Source organism: Phyllostomus discolor, chromosome 10 (genome assembly GCF_004126475.2).
Source record: "Phyllostomus discolor isolate MPI-MPIP mPhyDis1 chromosome 10, mPhyDis1.pri.v3, whole genome shotgun sequence".
NCBI classification, from domain to species: domain Eukaryota; kingdom Metazoa; phylum Chordata; class Mammalia; order Chiroptera; family Phyllostomidae; genus Phyllostomus; species Phyllostomus discolor.
This window is the reverse complement of record NC_040912.2, coordinates 75104539-75116138: the sequence shown is the minus strand read 5'-3', so window position 1 is coordinate 75116138 and position 11600 is coordinate 75104539. Positions and strand designations below refer to the sequence as shown.

The window sequence follows — 11600 nt, the reverse complement described above, 5'->3', positions numbered from 1 at the left end:
ACCACCGTGGAATTCTGGTGTATTTCTGTATCTATTATGCCTAGTACATAGCCTGGCATATAGTAATTAATGAATAAAGCTATGTGCTAGGAGCTCCTCAAAGCCCTCGATAACCCTTTCTCAAGGCAATCAGATAGATACCATTATCTTCATTTCACAGAAGTGGAAATGGAAGCACAGCGAGGTTAAGTTACTTGCTCAGAATCACAACGAGAGAGCAGCTGCACTGAGATTCAAGCCCAAGCCAACTGATTTGAAAGCCTGGGCTCTTACTTACGATGCTCTACAGGCTCTTGAAAGAAAGAGAGAGGACAACAAAAAAGAAAATCTTAGTCATGGACTTGAAAGAGACTCTGGATGTCATTTAAATCCAACTCTTTGCTGTATCCACTAAGGACCAGAGACAGGGGAGAGACTTACCCAAGGCCCTTGGCGCTAGCCAGCTACTGGCAGAGTGAGGATTAGAACTCAGATCTCCTGACTTCCAGTCCCTGGGGCTTTCTGTTCCCCCAGCTCTTGGAAGACAACAACCAGTGCCTCCAGGATTTGCAAACTTTCTTCTTTATAGTATCAGTGTCTGCCAGGCTTGGGAAGCCAGTGGGATCTGGACCCCACTTTCCCTCTCCCAGTCCTCTCCTGCCATCTCTGCGGCCAGGCTGGCTCCTTTGGGCAGAGATCGGAGTTCTTCGGGCATTGGCAGTGCAGCCCAGCGGGGCAATGCTGAATCCCAGATCCTGGGAGGCAGGCAGGAGGCACTGCTGAGGGCAGTTGGGCTCTCCTGAGTCACTGGCTCCTGCGGGACCCAGTCAGGGACTTGCGGGTGTCCAGGGTGGACTTTCCATGCTGGGGTGACCGCATAAATTCCCAGTTCTGTGGTGACCTGAACCCTTAATAGTTTCAGAGTAATTTGTTTTCAAAGGCATTTTTCTGGATCACTAATGTCTGGCCCATAAGATATGTTTGATTCAACATATTTAAAACTCATTTCCCCCTAGACAAGACAAATTGGATTTGTATCATCCCATATGGGGCTTTTCAAAGAGATTGGAGCAGGGCTGCGCTGGGTTCTCAGAGTGACGTCATGTGATTACTCCTGGCATTCTTTTCCCATTTATGAGAAGTGGGTGAGTGCAGATGGCCCACCTGGGAGAAGGAGTGATTGGGTTTTTCTCCTGCAGGAGAAAAGCGAGTCCTTTCAGATGGATGAGTTTCTGGCATCTGCTATTTTTCTCTGCTGCCTGGCAGGACCTTCTAGAACGGAAGCCTCCCAGCGGCACACAGCCGGGTCACCCAGGGAAGACTTTGCCCAGGCTGCAGAGGCCAGAGGGAAATGACTGGGTCCCTTTTCTTCTGGCCCATGCAGGCTTTGATAAGCCCTGCTCCGTTCACCTCAGGCATCGCTGGGAAGGAGCTCCAGTCTCCTAAAACCCCACCGAGGGTTCTGGGGCTAGCACAGAGCAGGTTTCCCAGAGTGCTCTGGGGCTGGGTCACTTCCCCTCTGGTCAGTCTGTGCTGCTGAGCTCCCGGGCCTTCCACAGTGAGTCCTGGGACAGGCTGGAAGGGTAGGGTCAGGGCCCATTTTTGTAGAGGGTGCCATTTACCTCTTCATCTCGTGTTTTCCTAAGGACACAAGCAAAGAATCTGCACGACAGAGGGTCACCTGGAGGTTTCTAGGGGCAGGAACAAGAACTGGGGGGTTTCCCCCTGTTCCCCAGAGGCTCTTCCTCCTGGGAAAGGAGGCACTGCCTCCTCTGGCCACCTTCTTTTTTTTGGTAGCAAGCAGAATCCGTGAGTGGCACAGAAACTAAGGAGTACTGCCAGCTGTCTCTCTGACCAAGCTTTTTAGTATGGAGGACAGGCACAGAGGGAAAGGCAAGGGGGTGGGTGGAGAAGATAGTCCTTGGAAGAAAGCTCCCAGCATATCAGGTTGGAGTTTCCACTCAGGCTTGAAAATTCTCTAAGCTTGTCCCCTTTCTCTCTGAGAGCAAAGCCCCAGTCCCATGCACGGCCTAGCTACCAGCCCCTTTGAGGAGAGAAGGAGCAGGGTTGGGGTAGAGGAGTTCCCCAGCAGGGCTGAACCACCTGTATGGATGCTTGTCTTGAGCCACAGACCTCTCTGCAAGGGGTCTTGGACCTGCTGGTCCGAGGGGGTCCATCTCTTGGACCTGCTTATGGGTGAGTCCAAGAGACAGCATGCTGGGCTAGGCTCTGGTCATGGCCATCGGCGGCTCTGCGACCCTGTGTTTGTGTTTCAGTCCTTCTGAACTGCTGTAGTTAGTACACCACACACTAACTCTGCGGGGGCCTTGGCCCTGATGAGTTCTACAGCAATAAAGTCTAATGCTGTTAAATAAAGCCCTGAATAGATGTCTGCTTATTACTTGCCAATACTGTCCTGCTACCCAAGACAACAGAGCTCTATGACTTTCAGCCAGCCACTTCAGCTCCCTAGTCTGACTTCCACAGCTAAAAGAAACGAGTGGACTATGACATTCTTCCACCCCGGTTATTGTGGGGATCAAACACAACAATGTGTGTGAAAGTCCTTCCGAGAGGGCACGGTGCTGCTGTTCTGCTGCAAGGGATCCTGGTGATTGTCATGCTCTTTGTGAAGCGCCCAGAACAGCCATGCCTTCCAACAGAAAGTGTCAGCAGCATGAGCTCCATTATAAGGGAGGGAAAAAACTCCCACAGTTTTCCCAATGGAAAAGAGACAAAGCAGAGAGACCAATAACATAGCTCTAACTGCCAGCAGCGTAAGCTCAGTAATAGGGGAGGAAAAAAGAAACCAGTTAACAAGAGCAGAGACCATGTGGATGAGTTTGTATCAAGGCTCAGTCCAGTATAATCAATAACAAAAATGGTCCCCATTCTTATCAGAAGTTCTCAGAGCCCAGGACAATTACTCTACTCTCTTCTAAGCCTGAGGTCAAATGTCACCTTTTATCAGATGCTATGTGATTGAAGTTAAGAGCTAGTAGGAACTGGTTTGGGTTCTTCGTACAAATAAGTAAATGGTCAAAGTGAACCTTCTCTCTCTCCTCTCCTAGAAGGAAATCCAGACTGGAACAAGACTTGAGAAGGCTGTCAGGAAGCAGAGAGGCCAGGACAGAGAAGCTCAAAGCATTCCTGGCAGGATCATCTATTGTTGCTACCTTCTCAGAATCGATTCCCCGCTCCTTTTGTGATGGAATCCTCTTTTCCTTGGGAAACTGCCTATGACCTATTCTCATTCCAAGTGGGATCGATCCGTCTGCAGTTCAGACTCATATCTGACCAATCAGAGTACTGCATCCTCCTGGCAACAGTGACTGGTTCAGCAAGAAGCATGTGATACAAATCAGGCCAATAAGAGTCAGCCCTGGGACTTTTGCTGGAATACTTGGTGAAAAGTTGCCTTTCCTGGGGAGTTGCCAAGAAGAAGGTAGAAGCTTGGAATTTTTGGTGGTCACCTTTGCTACCATCTGAAAATAAAGCCAGCATTGAAGGCAGTAGAGCTGAGGAATGGACCATGATTCCCTCTGATGGGCAGGGGTGGAGATGGGAGGGGAAAGAGAAGATAGATGGAAATCTGTATGTGCGTATTTGGGGTGGGTAAAAATATCTATATGTGTTTCTGTATCTGTATCTATGTATCTGATCTATCTCTGTCTCTGTCTCTCTCTCTGCAGCCTGGGTATTGTAAGTTCAAAGGCTCAGGTTCGAACCCTCAGATGTGAGTCTTTGGTCAGTGAGACCTCTGAGCCTTGCTTCTATCACCCAGTACATGGGATAAATAATAAACACTCTCCATGGTGCCCCCAATGTAGGAAGGTAACAAAGTACCTCCACCCGGAAGTGTGGAGGAAGGGGGTTTTCCTGGACACTTGTTACGATCTCTAAAGAATTACTGGGCTATGAAGACCACTTTTAGATTTGAGTCAGACACAAGGTCCGAGCCCGAGGGAGGAAGGGACCGGGGGCTTCCCCTTTTGTGACTGCCCCAGGGCTGGGGCGTCAGGGGAGGGGGAGGCTCCACGAGGTCTGATTCAGGCTGCACCTGCTGGTTCTCCCTCAGATAAACACACACTTTGTATAAACAGAAAAGATAACGTTGTGAGGGCTGGCGTTTCCTGAGGAATGATGGCCCGGAAGGGTGGGCCAGTCAGGGCAACTTCAGGGCTAGCTTTCTGATCTGTGACATTTCTCGGGGACATCTGTCTGAGATGAAACACTGGCCTTCAACAGGACGGTCCTGTCTGAGGTTCAGCAGCTTTCAGTGCCGGGGGGCCTTGCTTAGGTCCAAGGGGGGAGCCTAACATGCACTCGGAACAGGTCCTCTGGCCTGCCCTGTTCTGTACTCCCGGAAATTCCCAGAGTTTAACTAGAGGGTGTGCGGGCAGGGGTTGTAGGGGGATTGCCGTCTGCTCCTGCTCTGGGTGGCACGTGAGGTAGACCAGTGAGACGTGGGACGAGTCTGTCCCTGGCCGGCCCAGGGACAAGGTTTTGAAGGCAGGGACAAAGTACTTTATAATAATTTTTTCTTACAATAATTTAAGAGGGAAAAAAAGACAAGACTCCCATTTTCCTTTACACATGGTCTGAGGCTTCTCTTCCCACACAGTATATTCAGCGCGGAGGGATAACTGCGGTGGGGGCACCATGGCTTCCCCTGGGGAGGGAGAAGGGCAGTTCACGGTTTCCACGCAGCACCTCAAAGCCCAGCAGCGATGGGGCCGAGCTCGAGCCCGAGGCCCTGATTTCGCTCCTCTGGCTTCTTATGAGCATCAGGACTCGCCTTTCCAGCATCTTGCAGCTGGCTCTTGCCACTCTGTCCTTGTTTGAGTTGCTAAATCTCTGTTTTAGTTCGCTGTTTCACACCCACACTGACAGTCTGCCGTCCCCCAAGGCCCTGCGACATCTGCCAGGCAGTGAAATCAAGTGTGAAGTTAAATTTGATTCGGCTCCACATGATACTGGTAGTCTCCCTCCGCCCCTCCCCCTTCCCTCCCAGAGTGCCGGCTGGCACCTGGGCTGAGTGAGCCTTTCCCGAGAAAGTTTCTCCTGGAAATTTTACCCAAAGGTAGAGGGCCTGGTGGGATGAACTCTCGTGTGCCTATCACCTGGCTTTCACAATTATCAACATGTTTGCTGATCATGTTTATCTAACCTCACGTATACATTTAATAAAATACATATGTATTTTCCTGAAGTATTTTAAGACAAATTTCAGATATCATCTCATTTTACCCTAAACCATTTTTGCCTGAATCTCTAATAAATGAAGAAGCATTTAAGAATAATTAATCCCTCTGTCCTCACTACAGCTAATAAAATTAACTAATTCCTTATCACAATCTCAAACAGAAGCTGTCCTCAAATTCTGTCATTATCTCAAAGCTGTCTTTCTTGCAGTGGATTCGGACCTATATCTTTGATCTCAAAAAGAAGTTTGCTGAGAAAAGTAAGAGTGAGCCGAATTCTAACGAGAAATTTAACCTTTAATGGTTAGAATTGTTTTCAGGCTTTTTGCAGTATTTGCTTGTGTGTAAATAATGGGCTTGTTATAAAGCATCACAATTCCTTTGCTCAGGTAAGACCCGAGGGCCTGTGGTGTGCCAGGCACTACAGCCGGGCGCTGGGGGAGGTGAGCTGCCCCCAGAGGCTCACAGCCGGGGCGGGAGGGAGGATCGTGGTGGGGAAGCCCCTGAGGAAGTGATTTCCTGTGGGCTCGTGCTTAGGAGTGTGCTGGGACTGCGGGCGCTCAGGGGAAGGAAGAACTGCCAATGTCAGGTTCCCTTAGTGAGACTCCTTTGATTTAAAAATGCTTTTATCTTCACCCAAGGACATGCCCACTGATTTGAGAGAGAGGGGCAGGAGGGAGAGAGAGGGAACATCGATCTGCTCCCCGACTCGGGACTGAACCCATGACATTTTGCTTACAGGACGACACTTCAACTAATTAAGCCACACCAGCCTCCTCTGATTTAGTCTGATCTTTTCTCCAATCAGTTATCAAAAGGTTGTGCCATAGATTGAATGTCTGTGTCCCCCGCCAAATTCATGCATGGAATCTTAACACCAAATGTGATGATATTTGGAGGTGGGGCCTTTGGGAGGCGATTAGGTCATGGGTGGAGAGCCTTCACGAATGGTTTGACTTTATTTACATTTCTTCGCTTTCATTTTTCTCTCTTTCCGTTCCTCCCTCCCTCCTTCCTTCTTTCCTTCCTTCCTATCTTGTAATTCTTCTGTTTTAGTATGTTCTCTTCCTGTTCTTGCTCTCTAACACGTCAAGCTTTCCTGACATGGATTCCCTCCTTCCCGGGGACCCCATCCTCTTTCCCTCACAGGCCTCACATCTTGGGACAGCCCAGGGTTTGCCTGGGTTTTGGTGTGTGGTTCCCGCACCTCTCTGGAACCTTGCTTCACCGCTCTCCCAGCATCTAAATCCACTTCTTTTTGCTCTGCAGTTGTCTTACTCTGGGTTCCCCCACGGGCAGCGCCTGAGATGAGGGTTCTGACACAGAAGGTCTATTTGACAGGTGACCCAGGAAGCAGGAGTCAGGGGCGGGGGGGTGGGGGGAAGAGACAGGGAAGGAGGAAGAGACAGGTGAGAGTGCCTCACCTATGGTGACTGGTGTGGGCACCTGGGGCTCAGTCTGAGTACAGTGCACCTCGGAATTGCCCCTGTGGACGGCGGGAGGCATCTATCCACATAGTTTCATCTCCACTGGCTGAGATCAGCTCCTCTGGGGCTATCACTCTGCCCCTCATTTGCAAGCTGTGCTGCAAGGGCTGCAAGGGCTCCCTGAAGTGTCCAAGTGGAGAGGGTCGAGGAGTGCTGTGCACAGGAACTGCACAGCGCAGCTGCAGCTGATGTCAGAGGCAGCCAGCGCACCAAGTCTGCTATGCAACTCCCATTCCTTGTGCTCCCCTGACTCATTAATACTAATAACAGCATGATTTATTAAGAACTTTCTGCATATCAGTCATCGGGCTATTAGCTTCCCAAACACTTTATCATTCAGTCTTCTGAAGGTCTACTAGGAAATGATATTATTCCTCTACAGATGACAAATTGAAGGTAAGAGAAGTTATGTAATTTGCCTAAGGGTTGAGCACCCTCTGGGCTGGGAGCTGGGGTTGAGCTGAGCTGGGCATGGGCCTCCGTTACCTTCTCTATAGCCCTGATGCTCCCATCCTCAGGCCTGAGATGGTAGGTTCCCAGAGCAAGGACCCCCTGGGGCTGAGGATGACAGTGAACCAGTGAACTTAACCAGGTGGATTTGTGTAGTCAGGCATCACTAGACTTAGATCCTGATGCTGAAAGTCTGGAATAAATTGCTCTGTCCTTTTGAAAAACGAGGTGTAATTATTTTTTTGTTGTAAGCAGTTGTGCAGCAAGCATCTGGGACAGGGTCTTCTGAAAGGTCCTGCTGGGTTCACCCGATGCGTTTCTCACCAGACTCCACAAAAGTCCTGACGCTGGAGGTTGAACATGGCCAGGTGCTGCCCCCAGACTCTGCCAGCTGTTTGGCAGATGGGAGCTGCTGCCTCAGGGGAGTGCAAGAGCATGCCTGAGGGTGGAAAAGGAGGTGGAAGGACAATCTGAGGAGCATGCCCTTCCACGCTGACCCCGGGCGTCACCTTTCAGAGGAGGGAGCGGTGTCTCCAGGCCTCTGTTCACAGGCACGTTGCTGTGGGCTGGCCTCCTGAGCCGCTGGGGCTGGGAGGAGGGAAGGGGCTTCTCAGTCCAGGTGGCCACTGAAGGGACAAATACTCATCCCAACCCTCTGTTACCCGCCTCAGGCAGGCGGGCGTGGGGTTGGATCATGGCACTAGCCCCTTCTGGGTCCCTGGGGATAAGTGCAAAGGGAAGTGTTGTAAGAGATGGACCATGGCCTAGACTTCTCAGCAGCATGGGCCAAAAAATTCTCTCTCTCTTTTTGTATTTGTTTGCCTTGAGTTTCTGTCACAGGCAGCTCAAGCAGTCTTGACTGATACAGACGCCAGCCACTTCCCCCAGCTGCCAAGTGACCCATTTAGGCCGCTTCTGCCACAGCTGACCGTCCCTTCTCATGGGTCTCCCCTTCTTCCTCCACCTGAGCTAGTGTACAGGGAGGACATGGCCTCTGTCATCTACACCAAAGGTGAGTTTGTGTCCATGTGCTCCTGGTGCCGGGTCAGTGACATTTAAAGCCTGTTGCTAATTGTGAGGTGAAGGGAAGGAGGTCCACTTATATCTGCTGTGAACTAGACACTGTGCTGGGTCATTGTCTCATTAAATCTCCAGAGTAATCAGCAAGATGTTTGGGATAGGGGTCTCTTGAAATCACCCACGGAAGTGACTTCCTTGGATGGGCCAGCCCCCGAGTCCGCCCCAGGACTTGGGTTGAAACTCTGAGGCCTTAGTGTACTGCATTAATGCACTACGCTCACAAGAAGAAAAGTTCCGTCTTTTCAAGTCTGTGTATCTGGTTGAGATTGTTATTGAGTCACATGTCTTGGTTGGTTTGTTTGGATTTTATTTATTTATTCATTTATTTATAAACTTAGTGCTTCTTAAGGCTGATTTGCAGACCCACCCTCACTCGGGCAGCATGTGCTCGTGTTGTCTGCCCTGGTGGTCTTCGGGGATCCTTTTGCCTGAATAAACTGGTGGCTGGCTGTGGCCAAGCCCAGGCAGAGCTGACCTTCGGGAGGGAGGCTTGGAGGAGTGAGGGAGAAAGGGACTGGAGGCCCGGATGAGCAATGTCCACATAGGCTGTCTCTCAGCCTTCCAGGTTTCAGCACTCAGGGCTGAAGTCCAGCTCCTGTAGCATGTCCTGCAGAGACCCCTGCAGCCTGCTCAGGACCACCACTTCCGCAGAGTGGAGTGAGGCTTCCAGGACACCGTCCAGGTCCTCCAAGGTCTTCAGACCCCTGGCTCGGGGGAAGGGGCAGCTCTTGGAGGAGGCCAGCGTGTGGAGAAGGTCCCGGAGGTTATCCAAGTCATTAGATATTTGGGTCACATTTCCAGAAGGCAGGCTGGTGAGGATCTGTTGGTAGATCGCCAACATCTGGTCCATCCTGGACAAAGTCAGGACAGGGTAGAGCCCAGGAATGAAGTCCAAACCAGTGATCCTCTGTTTGGAGGAGATTGACTGCTGTGCAAGAAGAACAGGGAGAGCAAGAAAGAGCTCAGCGAGGTGGGAGACAAGTCAATACTCTAAAGTCCTAGGCCTCTCCTTTGAGTACGGAGATTCGTTCCCTTAGTTGCTTCCTTTCCACCTTCTGCACCATCCCAGCCTCAGCCCTTATTTCTCGTGCCCAGGTGGCTGCCAAGCCACTAGAGGGTCTCCTGGACTTCTATCCTCCTGCCCTTCCCAAACCACCCTGCGCTCCAGCTTCCAGGCCAACCTCTGCAGGGTGCTCTCTTCTCCAAATGGCCTTTGCTATGGACCCAGCCATAGCAAAGACTCTTGCTATGGACTCTTTCCCTATTTTGTACTGAGTTAAGTCTCTTCCCCAGGAACTGAGGTCCTCCATAAGCGCCCTCTCCCCAGCCATCTTCATTTCCTTCCTCCCCTAGTACATTCCTCCCTTCAGCCAGACTCTCCACGGACCTCACCCGTTAGGCTGTCCCCAGCGAGTGTGTCACCTCTCTCTTCTGCTCCAATAACTCTGATGACCAAGAGGGGTTCCCCTTCCCAACTGCCCACGGCACTCACGCCCTGCACCACACAAGAGGGACACTCTTTTCCTATCACATGCAACCTTGTCGAATGACTATTTTGAAAGCAAGGAGAATTAAGGGCTTCTCTTTGTAAAATGCCCAAGATTCTATCTAGCTCTGAGCTGTCCCTTCTTCTGGCCACCTACCTTCCTTCCCAAGGTCATTATCACATCCACAGTGATCAGGGGACATGGAAGTCCACATGGGGAAAAAAAAGTAGGCTTTTAAGGCTGGGGACTAGCAAAACCACAACTATAAACCTTCACTGAGGGCACACTTGGTTCTGGTTCTGAAGGGAGGGTGGGAGGTCATTTGCCTCCTCTAATTTAACCTCAGGATGACCTTACGAAGATCACATGAGAGTCCCATTATCTAGATGATGGAACCAGGCCTTAAAGGTGTTGAGGGACTAGCTTAAGGTTTTCCAGATAGAGAACAGAAGTATGAAGAGAAGTGGGAAATGGCTGAAGGTCTAAGCTTGTGGACCCCAGAGCAAAGACCCAAGAGGCATTGACAGCTGTTCCCAAGTACCAGAGGGCTGTTTGTGAAGGGGGATAGACTTGTTCTTTTGTGTGGCCTTAGCAGTAATGCAGCATCTTTCTAGGGCCAGAGCTCAGCCACAACTAGGAAGTTCACCTACTCATAAGCACATTCTAGAGATATGATGGAGACCCCAGAGGGGAAGCTGCTGGGGGTCTGGTCACCAACCAAGGGGACACAAGAGCCTTTACGGCTCCCTCTAATCCTAGGCACTAGGATTCCAGTCAGGGTAAGAAGGTGGAGTACTCTTCCTAGAGTAAGAAGGTGGAGACTCATGGAAGAAGAGGAGAGGCAACTGTTCGCATAGTAGGAGGGGTCAAGGCCACCATGGCCCCTTATGTGTCACTGCACAGGCCTCAGCTAACCTCTGAGGCCCCAGTGTCCCCATGGCCACAGTTCTGTTTTGTTTCCCCAGACCCTTCCTACCGTGTGTGAGATGTCGTTGATCCTGGTGACAATTGTTTTGATGAGGGTTTTGGTGTCATACTGGACCTTGTGGATGGGCAAAGCTTCAAGGCAGAACAGGTAGGGCCAAAGCCACAGGAATTGGCACAGGAGTCTGCAATGCATCTTCCTTCCCAGGTGTGCTTCTTGGGCCTGCAAACCAAAGGAACCACACATTCCAGGTTGCTGCTACTTCAGAAAACACCCACATGCCCTGTTACCAACCACGTTATCAGATACGGATAGGAATGAGATTTGCTTTCTGCCCTGATTATCAACTCCTCGGAGTCCAAGACAGTTCATTATCTAAAAATACATGAATAAAAAGCACTTCCTTGGGGAGAGGCGAGGTGTGGTCAATGAAACCAGGAGGAGGTGCGCTGTGGACCACAGAGCTCTGAGCCAGGGTGTGAGCACATGGGCGTGATGGTGCCAACGTGACTGCATCATGTGCTTCAAGGAGGAGAGTGGGCTTTTAAGGTTTGGTTTATATCCAGCCATTTACCCACCATAAGACTTTAGGCAAATCATATAACTGCTAAAACTCTGCCTTTTGTCCCCAGTGATATACCTATCTCCAGGCTTTTATAAGAATCATATTAGATAATGCATGTGAAAGAGTTGTAAAGGTATGTAAAACTGTACTCTATCACTGCCCCGTTATTAGAGACTAGGTGACTTGTCCTCCCATGCCTCTCACAGCAGCCTGCTGATATCTCTGTGATGGCAGCTACCACTGGCTTTGTTGCTTCCCCTTCTCCCACTGGGAGCCTGAATCCAACCCCTGCCTATGGAAGGTCAGACAATAAGTCACAGGCTGTTCTGGGCACCAAGGATACAAGAGTGAACTACAGGTGTTCTCTGCCCTCAAGTTGCTTACGGTTTGCTAAGAGAAATAAACAGGTAAACAGGCCATTCT

The 11600-nt window shown here is 50.5% G+C and overlaps 1 protein-coding gene across 2 annotated transcripts; it reads right to left on the bottom strand.

The window, feature by feature from the left end:
- Positions 1-7925: 7925 nt before the first annotated feature.
- LOC114508146 (leptin) lies at positions 7926-10859 on the bottom strand. Of its 2 annotated transcripts, none has more exons than XM_028526154.2 (2): positions 10664-10859; positions 7926-9128 (listed from the first exon to the last, which is right to left on the bottom strand). In XM_028526154.2, the coding sequence occupies exons 1-2, from the start codon at positions 10856-10858 to the stop codon at positions 8769-8771; spliced, it is 555 nt and encodes a 184-aa protein (XP_028381955.2). In that variant the 5' UTR covers position 10859; the 3' UTR covers positions 7926-8768. The 2 variants fall into 2 exon arrangements, with proteins under 2 accessions (XP_028381955.2, XP_035866763.1); XM_036010870.1 differs by having other exon boundaries at positions 7926-9125.
- Between the last annotated feature and the right edge of the window lie 741 nt (positions 10860-11600).

What these genes read in the sequence shown, in the direction of transcription:
- LOC114508146 (XM_028526154.2), bottom strand. Translation starts at nt 10,858, where the DNA reads ATGTGTGGTTCCTTTGGTTTGCAGGCCCAAGAAGCACACCTGGGAAGG. An exon ending in TCAACGACATCTCACACACG is followed by an intron (nt 9,129 to 10,663) that starts GTAGGAAGGGTC and finishes CTTCTTGCACAG; the next exon opens with CAGTCAATCTCCTCCAAACA.